The sequence below is a fragment of the Aulonocara sp. 'chitande type north' Nkhata Bay genome, linkage group LG7, assembly GCF_057382095.1.
Source record: "Aulonocara sp. 'chitande type north' Nkhata Bay isolate Kocher_YH1m ecotype deep benthic linkage group LG7, A_spYH_male_GT1.1, whole genome shotgun sequence".
Classification (NCBI taxonomy): domain Eukaryota; kingdom Metazoa; phylum Chordata; class Actinopteri; order Cichliformes; family Cichlidae; genus Aulonocara; species Aulonocara sp. 'chitande type north' Nkhata Bay.
Genome location: NC_141350.1, coordinates 50,486,615 through 50,507,748, shown reverse-complemented (window position 1 = coordinate 50,507,748; position 21,134 = coordinate 50,486,615). Strand labels below are relative to the sequence as shown.

At 41.6% G+C, this 21,134-nt stretch overlaps 1 protein-coding gene and 1 long non-coding RNA gene across 2 annotated transcripts; one reads left to right on the top strand and one right to left on the bottom strand.

Annotated features, from left to right (window-relative positions):
• Positions 1-442: 442 nt before the first annotated feature.
• Positions 443-18,980, bottom strand: thbs4b (thrombospondin 4b). The gene is made up of 22 exons (XM_086301093.1): positions 18,677-18,980; positions 14,750-14,947; positions 14,114-14,373; positions 13,894-13,996; positions 13,679-13,761; positions 13,510-13,561; positions 12,989-13,140; positions 12,037-12,174; positions 10,759-10,836; positions 10,512-10,664; positions 10,331-10,435; positions 10,134-10,241; positions 7,311-7,470; positions 6,304-6,422; positions 5,785-5,837; positions 5,499-5,692; positions 3,255-3,433; positions 2,591-2,639; positions 2,293-2,489; positions 2,010-2,182; positions 1,690-1,829; positions 443-1,363 (listed from the first exon to the last, which is right to left on the bottom strand). The coding sequence occupies exons 1-22, from the start codon at positions 18,753-18,755 to the stop codon at positions 1,305-1,307; spliced, it is 2,832 nt and encodes a 943-aa protein (XP_086157219.1). The 5' UTR covers positions 18,756-18,980; the 3' UTR covers positions 443-1,304.
• LOC147326127 (uncharacterized) lies at positions 5,766-7,488 on the top strand. Its single transcript, XR_015130418.1, has 4 exons — positions 5,766-5,917; positions 6,332-6,437; positions 6,885-6,974; positions 7,337-7,488. It is a non-coding gene; the product is annotated as an uncharacterized LOC147326127 (long non-coding RNA).
• Positions 18,981-21,134: the final 2,154 nt, after the last annotated feature.

The following is a 21,134-nucleotide window of genomic DNA, read 5'->3' as shown; positions in this document are numbered from 1 at the left end:
TATATATAAGTGAAATGATCAAAATCTCAAGGTTCAAATAATAGAAAGAGAAAACCATGTAAAACCAAACTGGCCTTCTAGAGTGAGCGAGACCAGAAACATGATCAGCCCATTTTCTGGTAGCTATTATAAAAAACAAAACATAAAGAAAAAATTGACCCCACAAACACAACGACCCACCACCTAGCTGTCCAATATTAATAGTACTGGAAATTACCAAAATTATTTTTATATTTCTTTACCGGTTAATCCAAATGATGAAATTATATTTTAAATGCTAAAATACAATTATTGTTATTATCTATGAATTTTCAAATTGATTGAAATACAAGAAAAGGTGAAAAAAACCCAGCAAAGCCTGTTTTTTTCTTTTTCTTTTGACAGTTATTTACTTCCATTTCTGACAAGAAAATGTACCAGCTAAATTTGGGTATAAAAAGGTGAATTTAATTCCTTACATGCCAATAAATGTAAAGACGTGTTTTTTTATTTGGTTTTTATGACAGGTGGTCTAAGAAATCTGCTCAGCACTGTATATCCCAAAAAGCGTTCAAATATGACTTCTGCGTAGTAGTAAAAATTATTATATGATAACATCTCACTTTATTTCCTGGGAAAATGTAGAATTTATTATGAAAAAATCATAATAAAAGAACAACTCCAAGTATAGGGGAAACAAAACTAATAAAACTGTATGCAGCGCTATGGTGTCTTATGCTACATTTTTTGGTAAGGATTCAGCTTACAAGATGATTTAACCACGAGTAAGGCACTAAGAGGAAGAGAAGAAGAGTATAGAGTAGAAGACAAAATAAAAGACACTTGAATTTTCTGAATATGGACGCAAAAAATGAAGTTTGGGTAAAATAACTAAAATAACTGTGCAGGAGATCAAATGCATCAAATGCACATTGACATCTACACCAGAGACTCTTCAGCATGTCAGTTTGTAACTTTTTGCATGAGGAAACTTTGAAAAGGATTATGTTTTACAGAGAGATACCAAAGGGTAAAAATCAAATATGCAGGATTTCTAAGGGGGCATATTGCAATGTATTTGATAAAATCCATTAAACCTAAAAGCTCAGCTCGAGACATTTAAGAGAAATGAGACAGCATGAGAAAATACACACACAGTACAAAGATTGTGGCCATGTATGCACAAAAGCCATAAACATCAAAACACAGACACAGGCATCCACACACGCACACACAAACGTGCGCACACTCGCACGTACACACTCGCACGTACACACTGATGCATTCCTCGTAGCTCTGCAGTGGTATTTTTTTCCGCGTTGGCTTTAGAGCGAGTCGACGCCATGCTGAGTGCTGAACTCCTGGAAATCCTCCGGGATGGTGTCTGCGAAAGTGACAAGTTAGGCGTTATGAGACAAGCTTAAAATCTCATATGCAGTGAGGTCAAACTAATTCTCTTCACAGCTGCAGTCTTTATGTAACAAGATGGAATATGAAGCTGTTGCAGACAACTAGTCTCAGAGGTCATGCAGCAAGATGCTGCACATTCCGTGAGGCTGAGAAAGCCCTTTAGTAAAATGTTGATCAGCATATTAGCATAGTTTTCTGCTAATTACCTGCACTAAACACCAAATTAGGATGGAGCTACTGACAGTTTTCTAGCATTGTTATCCCATTTGTAAATTATGTTGCAACGTTTGATTTCCTTACCATTGCAGCGGTATTTCAGATTGGACCAGATAATGTTTTCCTGCGAGAAACAGAACACGCCAAGTCGTCCTCCTCTCATGGTTGTGTCGATGGTCACGCCGGAGTCTGCAACCAGCTCAGTTCCTTCGTAAAAGCGGGCTCTGCACAAAGCACAACAAGGGATTTTTACCTTAGTTATTAAATTACAACTATTAAGACTAAGAAACAGCCAGCCTGGCTTTCCAATGGCTGAACATACAGTTTGCACCTACACACAATGCTGACCGTCTCATCTTGCTCTTGGCAAGAAAATTTAGGAAGCCGTAAGAATTTTATAATACCTGATGTATCCAACCTGTGGGCGGTGCTGCAGGTACCAGCGATAGGACACCTTATCCTTCCAGCCCACATTTCTCGGGTCCTTCCACAGCAGGCGCACTTGGTCGGTGGTGTCTCCCGTGTGCCACAGTGAGTTTCTCAAATGCTCGCCGGGGCCTGATCTAGACTTCACAGCCTAACGCAGAAGCAGAGACAAGTAAGGCGATTGTAGAAGCAGAAGGAAAACAAGAATGTGTAAAACAGGTCGAGTGAGTAAAACTAAAGTGAGATGACTCGCCCTCTCACCTTCAGCTGTATGCCGGGCTCGGCCACGGCTCTGAAGGGGGTTGCCTGCCAGTAGGTCTGTTCAGTCTGCTTCCACATCACCACGTAGAAGGAGGATGAGTCCTGGTAACCAAAGATGAAGCCAGCGTAGTCATCATCAGTGACTGTATTCACGTGAAAAGTCCCCTCAAAGTCCACGCCGCTGAAAGCCGTGTAACCTGACATCAGAAAGAGTAATTAGCGCATTAGATACGACGAGTAGTTTCTTGCACACAACACTAAAAGTGATATTCAGGTAAAAAAGCTAAATACACCTTACCGACAGCAAGTCCAGGATCACTATTCATGGTCTGAACGATTTCCATTCCCTGATAAGGAAGAGATGTTTTTAATGATGAATGATGCACCGTGAAACTTTTAATTTCAAAAGCTTGTATTTGCATTTCAGGTTTATTAAAATGTGCTTGCACACGTACTTTTTTTAGGCCATGAATTAAAGCTGCCGTGACTCTTTTTTTTCTTTTCTTTTTTTTAACACACTGTGAACAACACGACCTTTCAAGTTGATCTGGCAAGTGCCCTATATACACATTTAGCAGCTCTGATTTTTTTTTCAGTTTCTGGCCACAAACTGAATACAGATCAGCACCCTGCTTTCAGCGTAATTTTTCTGTTCTTCCAGCTCCCGAGGGCAACATCTGCTGAACATTAGCTGCTAAATGCACCAACACGTTCATCAGCTACCGACTAAGTGTGTCTCAACATGTAGTGTAGCGTGGGTTTTTAGTTTTTTGGCAATAAAAGGCTGCCTGCTGGGCCAGAAATCTATTCAAGGAGAGTGGTAAGAGTGAACCAAAACAGCAAAGCTGGACAACAAAACACTTGGGGAAATCACAAAAGTCAAGTAAAGTCAAGCATGTGTATATAAAAATATCTGCCTATGATGGATAAATTTGAATGATCAGTGATAATAATGTTCATACCTGGTTCAAAACAACCCAGTTGGGGTCAATCTGGGCATCGCCCTCGGGGTCCAGCACAACAGTCTGATAGGCCCTGAAGTCAGTCAAGGTAATCTCGGCATTTTCAGGACAATTATCAATCCTGTCTATCACTTTGTCCTGGTCAAAGTCAGACTCACAAATATCTCCAACACCGTCACCTGAAAAGTTAAAAAGTACAGTTAAAAATTTGGTGCATGAGTAGTTTAATCTTTAATTTACTTTGGAAACACAATAGTGTATGATCAAAATATCTCAGAAGCTGTGCAACCTCATTGGAAAAATGATCTCAAGTACTGTACTTTGTCACTACACAATAGCCAGCCTTGATAGCCGGGGATAGACCGCCAGGGCCTCTGCTCGATGCGTTTCACCCGACCCCTTTAGTGACTCCTGTGGGTGGTGGAGGGCAGGCCTATGCTTAATCCATGTGAGCTAAGGGCCAGCCACCAGCCACTCTCCTTCAAGCTCCCTCCACAGGCCAGGGTCCAGGGTGGGGCTACGGTAACCCTGCCCCGGGTAGGGTGACCTGGTCCATTAACTTCTCTCCTTTCCTGAATCTGAATGGATAATGACTGACAAGAATGAGCTTTCTCTGAGGGGCACCTGAGATGGGGCTAGTAATTCATTCATTCATTCATTCATTCAAGCAAGGGCTCAGAGTGGAGCCACTACTAAACACTGAAAGGTTTTAGTATCTGACAAGGATGTCTCTTGGGCACGACCAGGGAGAAGGCCCCGTGAAAGATCATGGGGACACGCTGGAGCGATTATATTTTTTGGCTGGCCTGGGGACACCTCAGTTTGCCCCTGGATAAGCTGTAGGAGGTGGCTGGGGAGAGGGAGGACTGGGTTGCTCCGAATAGGCTGTTGCCCCTGCAACCCGGTCCCAGATAAGCACATGAAAATGGATGAATTGATGCACTAAATGTTGTCACACAGTTTTTAAAAAATTGCTGAAAAATTAAGACCTTTTAGTGAAGCTCACTACAGTCCACACCCTCCAGTATGACAGACATATACTGATATGGCTTCTCGCTGAGTCTTTAATAAGTCAAAATCAGCTCTGAATGTGTCTGATTCTTCCTAAATGCTGTACCGAGACACAAACATAAGCCGTCCACGTTTGCAACTGGGATTTTGTGATAACCATACATTATTCTGTAATGTTGAACCACACATAATGTTACGAATGGACTGCTACCTTTCAGTAACAGTAGTTTGTACAGGCTCACAGAGTGCACGATTGAGTAGAAATCTAGAAAAAAGATTACAATGTCAAAGGGAACCACTTTGCTTTTATGTAGTTGGTGGGAATTATGAGAGTGCCACACATCAAAGGCCCCTGAATGACAGCGAGGGGGAAACAAAATCTGTGAGGGCAGAAAGAATGAATCACTTTGTTGTGTGGAGCAAACAGCAACTAACCACCAGACGACACACAAACGAAAGAAACCTTAATCACGACACAGGCTACGTGCTTTCTGGTCTCTGCTCAACAGGGGACAGCAATAGCCCTGGATGGCAGTTACAAAAAACAAAACCCTCTGTGCGATAAACTTCAAAAGAAAACCGAATCTAAATCAAAGGGAGCAATACCATTTCTTAATTCATAGGTCTAGATGCTACATATTAGCTGGCAAAAATACATTTGTCTAACAGTACAGCTTTGGACACATGACATTTAAAAGGGCACTGATTATTAAATAAAAGCAAATATCTGACTTTTGAGTTTTGTTAGGCTATTAAAACTGTGCTACTACCACAACTGGCTACACAAGAAAAAGTTGTGTGTTGTAATAATGTAAGTAATGGTCTGTTAACTCTGCCTCGCTGAACTCTGACTGCTGGGAAAAAATGGCCTTGCCCCTCTTTATTTGAATTGACACTCCACTCCCATTAGTTTCAGAATCCATTTTCACACAAGTAATGTCACAGCGAGTCATAAAATTGGCGAATGAGTTTAGGCTCGCAAAAATTGCGCTTTTTTTTTCTCCTCACAAAAATTGCCACTTAATCTGCCCAAGGTTGCTACTGTTTGATCCGCGTGGGTGTGAAATAAATAATGTCAGTAACAGTGCAGGGGGAAGAGAGACGTTCTCCCGAAATTATGACCATTAATCTTTCAGCATCAATCTGCTTTTTAGCCAAACGTCTCAACAAAAACAACTGAACATCCCTACAAACTCATTTTTTTTAATTATCAGGGGACAATCTGAAACTCACTGTTATCATCAATCTGATCAGGATTTGGTACCAGCCGGCAGTTGTCTGGACCCGGTGGTAAAACATCCGGTATCCCGTCGTTGTCATCATCGTCATCGCATTCGTCACCCAGCCCGTCTTTGTCAGTGTCCAGCTGAGAGCTATTGATCACGAGTGGGCAGTTATCCTTGGTATCCTGGTGACCATCGCCATCACTACACAGGAAGCGACGCAGTGACATGAATTAAATTGAAATAAATGAATAAAAGCTATACTGGTACTGTAGATATCAAGATAGTGTTATCACCTGTCTTGGTTTGTATCACAGGAATCCCCAACCAAGTCATTATCAACATCAGACTGAAGAGAGAGCAGACAGCAATGAGACAAGTGTGAAAATACAACTTTAATCCTGCAGTTAAGATCTTATTTTTGTAAAGGTAAATGCACAGTGCAAACAGCTTCGTTCAGCAGTAATATGGACCTTTTGAATGACATATTAGAACTGCAAACTATAGAACAAACTGCATTTATCTGACTATTCTCTGATCATTAGATAATTTTTCCTTTTATTTCAAAGAAACTGTTAGTGTTTTTTTTACGGAGCACAGAATGTTTGAAGCACTTCAACAGTGTGTTGATAGTATATTTTTGTATTTCATAAGATGTTGAATTTGAAATCTCATATCTCACTCATAACTATAGTGGTTAGATAAATCTAGTGAATCAAACACTAAATACTACGAGCAAAATCAAATAAACTATCCTTATGTCAGTGTATTTAGTTAATTTACATGACCGCCATACATCCACCTGTATGACTGACCTGATTTGGGTTGGGGATGTCGGGGCAGCTGTCACAAGCGTCTCCCACCCCGTCTCCATCCCGGTCCAGCTGGTCTCTGTTCTGGACACGCTGGCAATTATCCAGGAAGTTCTTCAGACCTGCACATCGATCAGGTGACACTCATTTAACACTCAAACTGCCACCAAGTGGGTTTATAAAATATATAAATGTGCAAAGAATTTGATGAGCAGTCAGTTAAGTCAACAAAGACTGTAAATCCTGCATGTCAGCTGTAAAGATGTGCATTTGTTTGCTTTCTGCGGCAGTGGACTGAATACCTTGCTTTAAAAGACAGATATGAGTTTGGGCCACTATTTTCCAGGAAATAATCAGCAGTATTCTTTGTAATATAATCACAGCAGCATACCTGTGGAAAGCAAGCTGTATTACTGACAGAGTCATCTTTATCATGAAACACGAGCAATAGGTTTATGCTGCTGTCTCACTAAAGAAATGATTTTATAAGCTGATCTTTCTAATATCACCACTAGGGTGCACTGTTGCATTTTCTATGTTGTTCCGGAGAACCTGCATTCAGATGGTATTTTACTTCATCACAGGGAGGCAGTAGCAGCACTACTAATGCATAAAGGTCAAGCAGCAGCAGTGGAAGGAAGAACTATCTTCTTGTCCTGTGGGGGCTTCATGAGGTATAATCACGCTGTTGAGTGATCAAAGGTTGTACTCGCTTTGGGGTCAGCCTGCTATCGGCTTTCATCATTTATTTTTTTCTTTACGGTGTTGTTTATTCAGCCTGAGCTGGCATACAAAATCTATCCTAATATAAAGTGATGCATTTAAACAACAAAGGGATCTGTAACTAACTATAAAAGTTGCATGCATCCTTGTGAGTAATTCACTACGAGACCACAGCAGTGGAATCATAAAAGGGAGTGCAGGGTAAGAAGTCATAACAGCAAAAGCCTCCAGTGATGTTGATTATATAACAAGAGCGTCAGCATCAGTGATGTCATTTCTCTCCTCACCATCTCCATCCATGTCATCATCACAGGCGTCCCCTTTGCCATCACCGTCAGTGTCCCTCTGGTCGGGGTTCTCCACCAGGCGGCAGTTATCACAGGCGTCGCCGTGGCTGTCCTTGTCGCTGTTCCTCTGGTCCACATTGGCTTTTAACCTGCAGTTGTCCTGATGAAGAAGGAGCGTGTGCACATATTCATTTATGAGTCATGTGAGTGGGTAATATGGTGGGTAAAGCGTAAGCCTCTGTATGCTTCAGGGCTGAAACCTTTTCGATTTTTATGAGATTGATATCACTGTGCATCTTATTATAAAAGATGAAATCTTTTGTTTGTTTCTTTGGCTGCCTGTACTGTCAACATGATTAGGAGTAGCCAAACTTAGCACATAGGTACATCTTAGCCCCCGATTCGTATTGTTAGGGATATCAGTTAAAATCATCATGTTGCTTTGCAACAACCTGGAAGTGAACTAAAAACAAAACAGTTTTTGGTCATATAAATGACATCTACTGCCCACACTTTTAACTTTTCTCAGTGTCATTAAGCATGTAATTTTGCCAACAGCAGAAAAAAGCCAAAAACAATAACCTAGCATGGACATGTACTACAGGGAGTGCAGAATTATTAGGTAAATGAGTATTTTGTCCACATCATCCTCTTCATGCATGTTGTCTTACTCCAAGCTGTATAGGCTCGAAAGCCTACTACCAATTAAGCATATTAGGTGATGTGCATCGCTGTAATGAGAAGGGGTGTGGTCTAATGACATCAACACCCTATATCAGGTGTGCATAATTATTAGGCAACTTCCTTTCCTTTGGCAAAATGGGTCAAAAGAAGGACTTGACAGGCTCAGAAAAGTCAAAAATAGTGAGATATCTTGCAGAGGGATGCAGCAGTGTCAAAATTGCAAAGCTTCTGAAGCGTGATCATCGAACAATCAAGCGTTTCATTCAAAATAATCAACAGGGTCGCAAGAAGCGTGTGGAAAAACCAAGGCGCAAAATAACTGCCCATGAACTGAGAAAAGTCAAGCGTGCAGCTGCCAAGATGCCACTTGCCACCAGTTTGGCCATATTTCAGAGCTGCAACATCACTGGAGTGCCCAAAAGCACAAGGTGTGCAATACTCAGAGACATGGCCAAGGTAAGAAAGGCTGAAAGACGACCACCACTGAACAAGACACACAAGCTGAAACGTCAAGACTGGGCCAAGAAATATCTCAAGACTGGTTTTTCTAAGGTTTTATGGACTGATGAAATGAGAGTGAGTCTTGATGGGCCAGATGGATGGGCCCGTGGCTGGATTGGTAAAGGGCAGAGAGCTCCAGTCCGACTCAGACGCCAGCAAGGTGGAGGTGGAGTACTGGTTTGGGCTGGTATCATCAAAGATGAGCTTGTGGGGCCTTTTCGGGTTGAGGATGGAGTCAAGCTCAACTCCCAGTCCTACTGCCAGTTTCTGGAAGACACCTTCTTCAAGCAGTGGTACAGGAAGAAGTCTGCATCCTTCAAGAAAAACATGATTTCCATGCAGGACAATGCTCCATCACACGCGTCCAAGTACTCCACAGCGTGGCTGGCAAGAAAGGGTATAAAAGAAGAAAAACTAATGACATGGCCACCTTGTTCACCTGATCTGAACCCCATTGAGAACCTGTGGTCCATCATCAAATGTGAGATTTACAAGGAGGGAAAACAGTACACCTCTCTGAACAGTGTCTGGGAGGCTGTGGTTGCTGCTGCACGCAATGTTGATGGTGAACAGATCAAAACACTGACAGAATCCATGGATGGCAGGCTTTTGAGTGTCCTTGCAAAGAAAGGTGGCTATATTGGTCGCTGATTTGTTTTTGTTTTGTTTTTGAATGTCAGAAATGTATATTTGTGAATGTGGAGATGTTATATTGTTTTCACTGGTAAAAATAAATAATTGAAATGGGTATATATTTGTTTTTTGTTAAGTTGCCTAATAATTATGCACAGTAATAGTCACCTGCACACACAGATATCCCCCTAAAATAGCGAAAACTAAAAACAAACTAAAAACTACTTCCAAAAACATTCAGCTTTGATATTAATGAGTTTTTTGGGTTCATTGAGAACATGGTTGTTGTTCAATAATAAAATTATTCCTCAAAAATACAACTTGCCTAATAATTCTGCACTCCCTGTAGTTTGGGGTGAGGGGGAATTCAGTGCCACTTGGCTCATATTTCTGCACATAGCAAACAGCAACTTTTGTCCCTTAAGTATAAAAATTTGCAGTTCCTCTTTAAGAGTTAAAGGTATACTTTATAAAGGATTTTGGCTTTGTTTGATGGTAATTAAACACACTCTAAATATCGGATGTTCAGTTTCTCCAGGCAGTTTAATTTGCTTTAAGTCTTTTTCGTAAGCCAGCATTAGCATCCCAATGCATCTTGCTAATCTAAATAGCAAGCGATTCCCCTGATGTCAGCAAATGGTTGTATCCACACCAAACTTGTGGCTTTGTAAAGGTAGCCAGTGGGTGACCTCAAAGTTGCTACATCCACATTTCTGTGCATAAATGTGGTGTCTGTGGATATGATATGTTAATAGGTGAATTTGGAAAACAGCGGCAAGTGGATTTTGTAATCTTTGGACAGAGCTAGGCTAGCCCCTTTGCCCACTTTACAGTCGTAAAATAACCGTCTGCCAGGAGCAGCAGTCATTTTAGTGCACATACACATAGGAGGTATTAGTACTTTTACAAGCTTAATCAATCTAGGAAAATTAGCAAGACAAACAAAAATGAGAATCTTTAGGTATAATATGTTTTAGAGGCATTTGTTGCGAGATAGCCACCGACCTGTTCGTTTGGAATACCATCGCCATCTGCATCTTCATCACAGGCATCTCCATAACCATCTCTGTCGGCATCCTCTTGACCAGAGTTAGGAACAAAGACACAGTTATCCTGCAAAGACATGTGACAGTATGATGATTAAATAAAGATATACCTGCCACAGCAAAGCTGCTAATCTTGACAACTTGCACCATGGTTACCTTTCTGCAGTTTGGATCTTTGCATTTGAGTTTCTCATCTGGATATCCATCAATGTCCGTATCCTTTCCACACAGGTATCCATTTCCAGCCCAGCCAATTCCACACTGACAAGACAAATGAAGCTTCTTACAAACTCATTCATATACTGCACATAAGCATTTGAGTGATGAAGAATATTACCTGACAAGAGATGGATCCGTCTCTTTCTACAATACACTGAGCGTTGACATCACAGGGGTTGGTCAGGCTGTTGCCACAGCTGATCTCCGGCTTACAGCCCTTCACCTGATCTCCTGTGAATCCTGACTTACAGCTACCACAGTGATAGGAGCCCTGTGCGGGAATTATCACAACTGCACATGAGCATCTTTGAGTAGCAATAAAGACCTGTAGTAATGGTCATACAATACATCAACGGTGTTCTTACCGCAGAGTTGTGGCAGTTCGAGTTTGCAGTACAGCCTCCATTGTCAGGTCCTTTGCATTCATCGATGTCATCGCAGACCTGGATTGTAAAAAAATGAGCAGACTGTAACAACTTGTTCAGATTTAATTGCTCCAAAAATAAGTGTAAAAAATACGCCCCAAAACAAAACAAAGGATGCCATATAAATCCTCTAAAGCCCCGAAACAGCTGAAGCTGTGCTTTATAATACTTACAGTATTAGAGCACAAATTAAAGTGGGAGTAATTTATGCACACCGGGTATTTTAGGTGTTTATTTTGTAGGAATCTAAAATGCATTAAAAGGGTAAATAACACGCTGCAGACTGCAGGTCATATTTACAAATTCGGAGCAATAAATAAGCATGGAAGTAGAACGTAAATCAGCAAATTAAAAAAACGATATCCATCTGTTCCCGCCAATCAGGATCTGGTGCATCAAGATAAACATTTAGTGTGGCTAATCCTGTGTGACATGATGGAGATAATGAAAGCAGTCCAACGAAGTGGAAAAGTTATGTTTTCTTCATGTTTTAAATTTGGTGTCTTCATTGCTCTCGACCAAGTTTGTCAAACATAAGGCACAGGGGCCAGAATTGGCCCGGAGAAGACAAACCGACCCACTGTATGGTGTTGGAAAAAAGTGAAGTTGGGTAAAACTCTGGAGTTTTAACTCATTTGTAAAAGTAATGCAATTTTTCCTACTGATAAAGACCGTGCCCGTGGCCATTTACACAACACTAAAGTAATTAAGTAATTAATAAACAATTACTTGTGCCAATAGATTTCTTTCATTCACTACAGCTGCATTTCAGGTAGAAAAACTGAGATTTACCACTGAAATTGCCCTTTACCTTATATTAAGATATCTCAAGGATTCAATGGCCCGGCCCTCTTGAGGTCAAAGTGGGTTCTATGCAGCACATGATATCTAATGAGCTTGACAGACGTGATCTACTGGCTGACTGGACTCCAGTGAAAACCCCCATAGGTTTGTGCAAACTTTTTTAAACACCTAAAGTAAAAGTCACTTGTGTTGGCACATTTATTGATTGAACTTTTTTGCTCTTTTAAAGTGAGAACCCTCCTTTATTGTTTAAATGCTTAAATAAATAATTTTATGGTAAGATCAACAACATATTGCAATCTGCTGCTGGATTCAGACTACATTTAAGTCCATTTTTGTGTATGTGTGTGTGTCTTTTTTGATATACACTGATAATAATATTCTGTTTCCTTCATGATGCATCCACTGTCTTACCTGTTTATTGGTCTGAGCGTACACTATGCCCACACCCTCCACTGGCAGGCCGGTGTAGCCCAGCGGACAGGCGTCACAGCGGAAGCCTGGGGCAGTGTTGACGCAGCGCACTCCAGGAAAGCAGGGGTTAAACTGACACTGCAGAAAGGACATGAACTCTGTTGAGCTGCAAAATGTATGTGGTTCTCAAAGGGCTTCTCCCCAAAAGCTTTTAGGTCTGATGACATTGCTCATGCAAGAAAGAGAATGCTGAAGGGCCCAGTCCTCAGAAAAGAGGTCAGTGCAAACAGAAAAGACAGACAGGCAAACACACAATCTTGTATTGCCATCCTTATAAGGTTCTCCATCTTGTTTTAGAAAGTTCTACCTTTACCTGCTTTTTTTGGTCATAGTCTAAATTATAGAACATTAGCCTGTGTGAAATATCTTTGCTTCTCATGTTCCAGTTTAATGGACCCACTGCCATTCAGTCTGTATATGCTGAAAATGGTGAAAAATACAGTGAGATGCATTTCTTTCACCTATAAACAGATCGTCAAAAAAGTCATTTATGGATCAATTCTGGAGCCACCATTATTCAGTGACATCAAGGTGTATTTGAGTGTACTCCTTAATCGCAGCCTGTTAATTCACACTATTTCTCATCGGGATCCAAAACCACTAATATGAACTTGCTGCTATGCCAAATAGATACACTCAAAACATTTATCTGTCTTTACCCTAGCTATAATCTCATAAACCAGCAGCCCAAGTAGTAGCCATAAAATACTCGAAAGGATGTCGACAGTTTGCCCTTACACCACAGGTCGTAAATTTATATTGATTGTCATGAGGACAGAAGCATGGCAAGACGCACACACACACACACACACACACACACACACACACACACACACACACACACACACACACACACACACACACACACACACAGAGCGATATTGAGCTTTACCTCGTCGACATCATCACAGTTAAAACCATCTCCAGTGTACCCATCAGGACATGGTCCACATTCAACACCTTCTGCTGTTTCTATACACATGTCGTTACGGAAACAGACACCCGGTGCACACCTTGGCTTCACCACCTCTGTGCCACCTAGACCTTTAAATAGGAGGAAATAAAGATTTTTTTTTTAACCATCTGTTATTCATTCAGTAATATCAAAATATCATGTAGGCACGGATACTGATAAGGATGTACTGATACCATTATCACGTGCGATCTGCTAATAGGATAACTAATTTATTGAGAGAGTTTTGAGTCTGAGGGGTCAGTGCAGAAACAAAGCAAAAAGAAAGTCTTCCATTAAATTAAAATGTGCACATTTGTGCCATTTTAATTTGCATTGTGACACAACATGAGATAATGAAAAAAAAGAAAGTGATCAGCTGTGATAAATTAAACAATTGGAAACTGGTCCTCAATTTTCCTCTCTACAATGACTGACAGCTACTATAGACATTATCTTACCACAGGCCTGACACTCTGAGATGGTATTCCTGAGAAAGGATGTTTCTTTAACCTGGAACGGGTCAAAAATGAACAAAAGTTTATATTCAGTCAGGCGAGCTGTCAGGGAGGTCAGGATTGACGGAGCAGAGATTAAGTGGCCTCAGAGGGACTGCTAAGAGGTGGTTACCTGCTGAATTAGGACGTCTTTCAGCTCATTTATCACCTTCGTTAACTCCAGCATTTGATTGGACAGCTGCTTTGTGTTGACCCCTGAGGGAGAAGGACTGTTATTTTATTCAGCTGAAACAGAGCTAAGGGCTTCTCAGAGTCTGCCCCCCTTTGACTCAACATTTCATATCGCTGAGAGTGTTTTCACTGACATTTCCACAGAAAGAACCTTACCCAGAGTCTGAACTGAGTCTCTTTGCTGGAAGTGGCAGTCTTGTAGCGACGCAACGTTTTCAAATGAGTCCCCAACCACCAGCTTTAGTTCATCTAAGCTTTCCTGTTTAAAATCAATCGAGTGAAAGTGCACAGCTAAGCCATCTGGAAACCTACAGAGTCATTATCGTGACAGAAGGGCATTCACTATTGTGTGGAAATATTGTAAGCGATGGCTCACCTGCTCTCTGGCTTGCATAGTCTTTAGTTCCACTGTGCCATAGCCTGCTGGCAAACCCTGGAAGGCAGCAGGGAGATCCCTGACTGTCTCCACCAGCCTGCAGTCCAGATGCAGCTCCACCCCACCTGGCCCCTGCTGCTGCTGCTGCTGCAGCCCCCTGAGGTGGAACAGCAGTCGGTGTTGCTGGCCATCTGCCAGCACCAGGTTGTTGAATGTGACAGAGGCCATCCTCTTGTCACTCCTCAAGTACCGTAACACGGCTTTAAGAGGACACGGCATGGAAGAGGAAGAAGGAAGAAGAGGTAATGAATAGAGCAAAATTGACTGTGTTGCTGTAAAGGGTTTATGTGATGTTAAGCATTGATATTGTTTGCTATTTGTTTCTCTATCTGTGCTTGGATTGCGTCTTAGCACATAGCAACAGCAACGTCATTATTTGTGTAGCTATTTGGCCACAACCAAAATAGTTTGGGGCACAAACTCAGTACAGTTCATTATGTGGGGGCAAACACTGTCTGCTGGATTTCAGGTCTGTCTGCAGAGTCTTTAAACATTATCACGTTTAATCCATTTTTAATATGAAGACATTGATTGGCATAGCTTTAAACAACCAGCGCCTCTTTGATGTCCTCCTACCTCGGTTGAGCTTCCCCATCACTGTGAACTCAAAGTACTTGCTGTTGTCCCTGGGGTTGTGCAGGCCAAACACAGTGGTTCCGGTCTTGGGCTGCAACTTGAAGGAGGTTAGGATGAAAGCCTCGTTCACCCCTTGCCCGGTCAGGCCCCCCTGCAGCAGGTCTGGCAGGCAGTCGGGTGAGGTGAGCAGATCGTAGACTGTTGAGACAGATAGCAAGGCAGGGAAACGGGAAAGCACATGAGTAATGGATGATGTGAATATTTACAACCCGCAGCGGCGCTCTGATCCGAGAGTAAACACATTCCGAGTCGACAAGAAGAAGATGATGATGTTGACCCAGCATTAGATGCTCTAGCAAGACGCTGTGTCAATCAGTCAGCGCAAACTTGGCAGGCTGGGTCGGCTCAGGCAAATCAAAAGGAGGCGGATTTGTAAGTAAACAGCATACAGTGACGTTAGATGTGTGCTGTTTTTATGATCTTCTCTTAGGTTTGTTTTAAAACTGTTTGAATTGTAAAATGAGATGGAGCTTCCACTTGCAGACAAAAGCACAGTGAAATTTAGATGTTCTGACTCAACTGACAGGCAATTTAAAAGTAAAAAGCCAGAGAGGAGCAGAACACTGGTGCTCATGGTCAGAGTCTCCTTTTAATAAAGTGGCTTGGGAGCTGGGCAAACCACAAGAGGATGCGCATTGAATCTCTAGTCCCGCATCTGCACCATCGTGAATACACAAGTACCACTGAAACGGTCCGCACGGCCCTCTGTCGTGAGGGAGCAGAAATTGCTCCCAAATGCTTCCGCTGACTGTTGTCAGCCAAGATTGCCCCAGATGAGATCTCTCGCTCTTTGTGTTTTGTCAGACACAACACAGAGCCTTTAAATATGTGCGCAGATAAGTGAGACTAAGCCACCGAAATGCCTGCTTGCACCGTGCTGTCAACACTACTTCCACTAAAAATGTAAAGCTTTTCGAATCCTTTGTGTTTGGTTTTTATCAAGATAAGAACTTTTTAATATATATAAAAAAAAAAAAAAGAAAAGAGAACAAAGGAAGCTCGATGTGTGCATCGTGTCTTTAGTGGCATCCACACACACGAAGCGCACAGTCCTGCTTTTCATAAGTCTTCTGGACAAAGGGCTTCGCAGGGTCAGGGCTGTCTTACACAGGAGACCCTGAGAAAGTGTCTCACTTCACCCCCCGATTAACCTCAGATTTCAAGCTTCATAAAACTAGTTCAGCTGAAAGCCATAAAGGAAAACAGTGTCTTGACCTTTCCTTAACACCAGCATATAAATCTGTCACGGTGCGATTACTGTAAAGAGTGCAAATGGCTGGCATTCCTTGTTTTAGCATTTCAGCACACGCTTCGCACTCGAGCATTTCTGTGTGGCAAGCTTTAATTTATCGCATCACATTTAAAGGCCAGCCATAACAGCAGTGAAGTAATTACGTTAACAACATCGTAGTGTATAGAACAGAAGAAGCAAAGTCACATTTAGCCAAGAGTCATCTAGCTACCCAGGACCAAAACCATGATATTCAAACAATATTAGGCTTTTATGTGTATTTTTTTAGACATTTTTAAACATCACATGGCATATTGTCACTTTTAAGATGTGTAAGTGTTTACAAATGTAACTACACGTGCACTCCTACTTTACTTCTGACACTAGCTTTCCTTTTGGCTTCCATTAAGTCTTGAATAAACTTGAGTAAAAACTAAACTAAAATAAGTATAAACTAAGTAAAAACGTGCTTTCAGCATTTCTCTTGCTATTTTTGCATTGCTGTATGTGTTTTTAATTGATTTACTTGTTAATACCCTCGATCTTTAACATTACGGTGCGATAATGTTGGAAAGCAGATCACATGGTCTGTGCTGACATGGGGAGTTGTCATAAACCCAGAAACCCACTGCACTGATGTCGCAGCTTCAAACAAGAACAAAGCACACATTGAGCAGTGTCCAAAAGCTTTTTCCCCCCACTGTAAACACAGAGCAGTATTCTGTAATGTGTATTTCTCCAGGAGACCATCATGATTCTGCGCTGACACTGTGTCTATTCTTAAAAAGTGAAACTAAATAAACTGGATGAAATATATTCTGTTGGATGAGTGCAGCCTACGTGAATCAATGAATCAGCTAGCCGTGTGTACATTTACAGAAAGATATATTCACGTAAACACAGAAACTCTATGTGTTATTGTCATTATCACTGATTTAGGTTACGTTTACTTTCAGCTTTGTTCTTAGATCCACGCTGACATTTGAATTGTAAGCGGAAGAAAAATGAATGGAAAAAAGTTGCTGGCTTTGACTTTCTGCCACCTGTTATCATTAATTCCCCCTCTCTTCTACAGCGTGTCTTTCGCCCTGTCCCCCTCCTCTCAACCCCAACTAGTTGTGGTGGACTCCTTATTGGTTTGTCCCGGAGGTTTCCTCCTGTTAAAAGGGAGTTTTTCCTTCCCACTGTCGCCAGTTACTTGCTTGTAGAGGGGCATTTGATTGTTTGGTTTTTTGCTCTATTAATGTAGGGTTTTGTTTTTTTTTACAATATAATGCACCTTTACTATATAAGTAAAAACTGAATTGAACTGAACTTGTCAGCTGAGCTAAACAGTGAGTTAAGACTCACCATAAACTCTGCAAAGATAAGCAGAGCTGGATATTCCCCCCTTTTACCTCATTTTAAAGTTTGATATAGCTCGGCCTGGAGGATGGCCCAGAGGAAAGAGAGTCCGCTTTAAACTTCAGTAATATCATCTCTCAGTGAGCCATCCTTGACATGTTAATATTAATCAATAACATAGATAACGCTTATGGAATGTCATTTTTGAGCACCTAAAACCAGACTTGGCTGGTTTAAATGGATCTCACTCCTTGTTTTGTGGTCACGCAGACAATGAGCCTGAGAAATGATAGATGACAAACTCCATTAATCTGGACTTGTTTTATACATACCATCAGGCACCTATTTGCCAAAAGACTCCAGGGATTAATGGGCATTTTAAAGGTATGCCATCAATCACCTGGTGGGGTTTGCAAGAAGGGCGATAAACTCTAAACGCCAACATTTCTATGCGTCGCGTAGCCCCGAGTTTGTGTGTGACCTTGAATAAATGCGGGCGCGTGCGTGTGTGACTGCAAGCGCGTGTCAGACAGTGTGAGAGAGAAGAGAGTCTTGAACTTCAGTACTGCACCCAGATCATCTCTGATTATTCCCATGTGTGTGACCCAGCTGGGATTTTCTTTAAATTAAAACGAGCCAGGAAGCTGAATCTCCCGAGCCGAAGTAATCAAGCAGATCTGGCTAGATGGATATCAAAATCAGGATGTCTTTACTTCAGCGGAAAGATGGTGGGATTTAATACTCAAACTTTTGTCTACTTTTAATATTTTTTTCTTATCTTTGCCTGCTTCCTGTCAGAAACACACACACCCAGCCCAAATAAAAGCATTTGACTGCCCCATATCTTCTACAACTCACTGGGATATTTAGCATTTTATTCGCACCTCAGCGAGTATCACACACATTGTCTGATCTTTTTGTGTTTGGGCCTGCATATCATATTCTCTTTCACAGTGTCTGCTTCATCCATAATGCATTAAAACTCATACATAAGTGTGTTAAAATACTGAGAGGTGGAGCCATTGAATCTTTTTTGACAGCTAATGAAAATGGACGATTACATTGCAGGCAGGGTGTCAGAAATAAAAAAGAAAAAAGAAACCTTAAAGACATCGTTCCTTATGTGTGTTTGTGTAAACCTAAAAAAAGGAAAGATGTTTTTCCACTTCTTGATTTTTTTGTCATCCCAAGCAGCAACCATATAATCCAAATAAAAAAAAATGCAGTGACATTTAAATAACTGACATAAAAGCGACTCAAAACACTTCAAAAAAAGAAAAAAAGACACTCACCCAAAGCCTGTGCTTCCACGTGTAAGCACATTTTTAATAGCAGCTGCAAGGCCAGTGTGAGGGCCGTCCACACGTTCATTTTGTCCTTCCAACTGGTCCCAGATCTGCAGTTCTCTTTGTAGCTACTTAAATGTGTCTGAAACTCCAGAAGTTCCCCCCCGTTGAGGCGTATCTGTGTACTTGTCTTCCTTTCTGAATCAAAAATGAGGCAAAACTGTCATGTTAAGCCTAATAGAGGGTGCTGACTGCTTTTATGTGTGTGTGTGTGTGAGAGAGAGAGGGAGAGTGTGTGAAGAAGGGATTGTAGGAGTCTTATTGAGGGAGGAGCAACAGGGCCAGAACCTGCTTTTAAAACCCTCCTCAGGCGGCCCCATGCAGAGAAGGAGTGACCTGGGAAAACTCTTTGCATTGGCTCCTGCTGGCTGCTACCAATTCCCACAGGCGCCTTCACAAATCTGCTGTACACGGTTTGCTCCCTTTAGAGTCTAGGAACCCACGTTTGGCCACCAAAAACACGTTTCAAACCAGACCGGAGTCAGAATATTTTTAGACTCTTGAGTTCAAGCTTGGGGTGAATTTCTGAAAATGTGTTTCCCACTTCCAGCAAACAGACTTCTAGTATTTATTAACACTCTGCCTGAAAAAACTAAAAGACAGATTTTTTTTAACTTTCCTTACAGGGATCAGATGTAACACCTTTCCTATCTGCCCCTGGTTGCCACTTCCATCCCTGGGCAAGGTCAGGAAACAAGCGCTCTGCTGCTCGTGCCTCAACAAGCCGCGTTAAGCGGCCAGTAGAGCTTCAGACAGGCTGCTGGCTCACATGGCCTCCGGGTCGTCAGCATGTCTGGCACCGCGTGACCGGCCACAGTTGGTAGAGGTGAGGAAGCTCAGGTCAGAGTTATGCTTTGCTTGTTTTTCCCTCTTTCTTTCACTGTTTCATTTTATGTTTTTAAGTAAGTTCCTCCAGCCTAATTCCATGTTACCACAGAACCTGTATTAATTATGTTGTACTCTTTCAAGTCTTAGTGGCTACAAGATGATGTTCCCACTTAAAAGCATAAACACGAGTACCTATAGCAACAAACAACACCAAATGAGTCACAGTTTCCATACGCCAATACAGGTGCTCCTTGTGGTTATCCAGAATACAGCCGCACTGTTTTTTGGGGTTTTTTTCATGCTTGTGAACTGTTACAGACTCCATTCAGTCAGCAGCAGGGCGCTCAGAGTTTTATCTGCCCTCTGATTGGCTTTTAGAATGATGCTTTGCAGGCGTCGGGGTTCTGGATGACAGAAAGCTCCACAGACCTCCATGCGTGGTCGGCAGCCCAAGCCAGGAGCTCAACAGACCACATCAGTTTGCTGGAGGCCCTGGACTGACTCACATCATGGTGCGGTTGATGAGGTCAGACAGTGAGCGCTGCAGCTGGCTCAGCGATAAAACTAAAGCCCAAATGTGTCTGACACCATCGCCTGACTATTTTTATTTGTGACATCGATACAACCAAATCCCGAGACCCTCATACCCACACTCGTAACTCAACTTACATGACGTGTAACAGACATTAAAGATTACAACGCTGCTGCAACTCCAAAAACAACAAAACGTACCGTGTTACCAATAAGTACTACGTAGCCGACTTCAAGTTACGGCTTTACGGAACATAAAACAACACTGAGAGCTGTTCCCTCGCTCAGAGGAGGTCTGACAATTCGCATTTTTTAAAACCTTTCGACTCAAAACAAAGACAAGACAAACAGGTCAAAAAACAAGAGTGATTAAATGTCCATAATAGGAGGCAGGTGAGGCATTAACAGCAAAGCAAAAGATGTTTTATTGTAGGAAAAATGAAGAAACTACAGATATTTTATGATCACATTTAATTTTAATCAGATTCACCTTTTATGTTTTTTTATTTAAGATGTTTTTTTGGGTTTTTTTTTAATTAAACTCAACATTTTTCTTAACTCATAATGAACTGGTTTGTGGTTCTGTCACACTAGAGTAAAAACTGGATGCCTGCCCCTTCCTGAGCCTGGTTCTGTCAGAGGTTTCTTCCTCTTAAAAGGTAGTTTTTCCTTCCCACTGTTGCCTAGTGCTTTCCCGTAGGGGGTCATCTGCATGATTGTAGGGTCTTTGTCTTGCAATATAAAGCACCTTGATGTAATTGTTGTTGTGATTTGGTGCTATATAAATAAAATAAAATTGAAATGAATCAACTACATTGATTTTTTTCGAACTTGATGTCTGATTGCAAATATCTGCAGCGAGAGGTATTCAACAGCCTCAAAATTTCGGGCAGATACTTTTATTCATATGCTGGATCACCTGGTGGGAGGTAACCTGTCTCCAAACAATGGCAGTCTGACACTGACTTAATGCAATCATTCTCGAAGAGATTGCCAACACATTGCAATCGATCTGAGCCAGTTTGGAGCTTGTCCTTCAATGTAA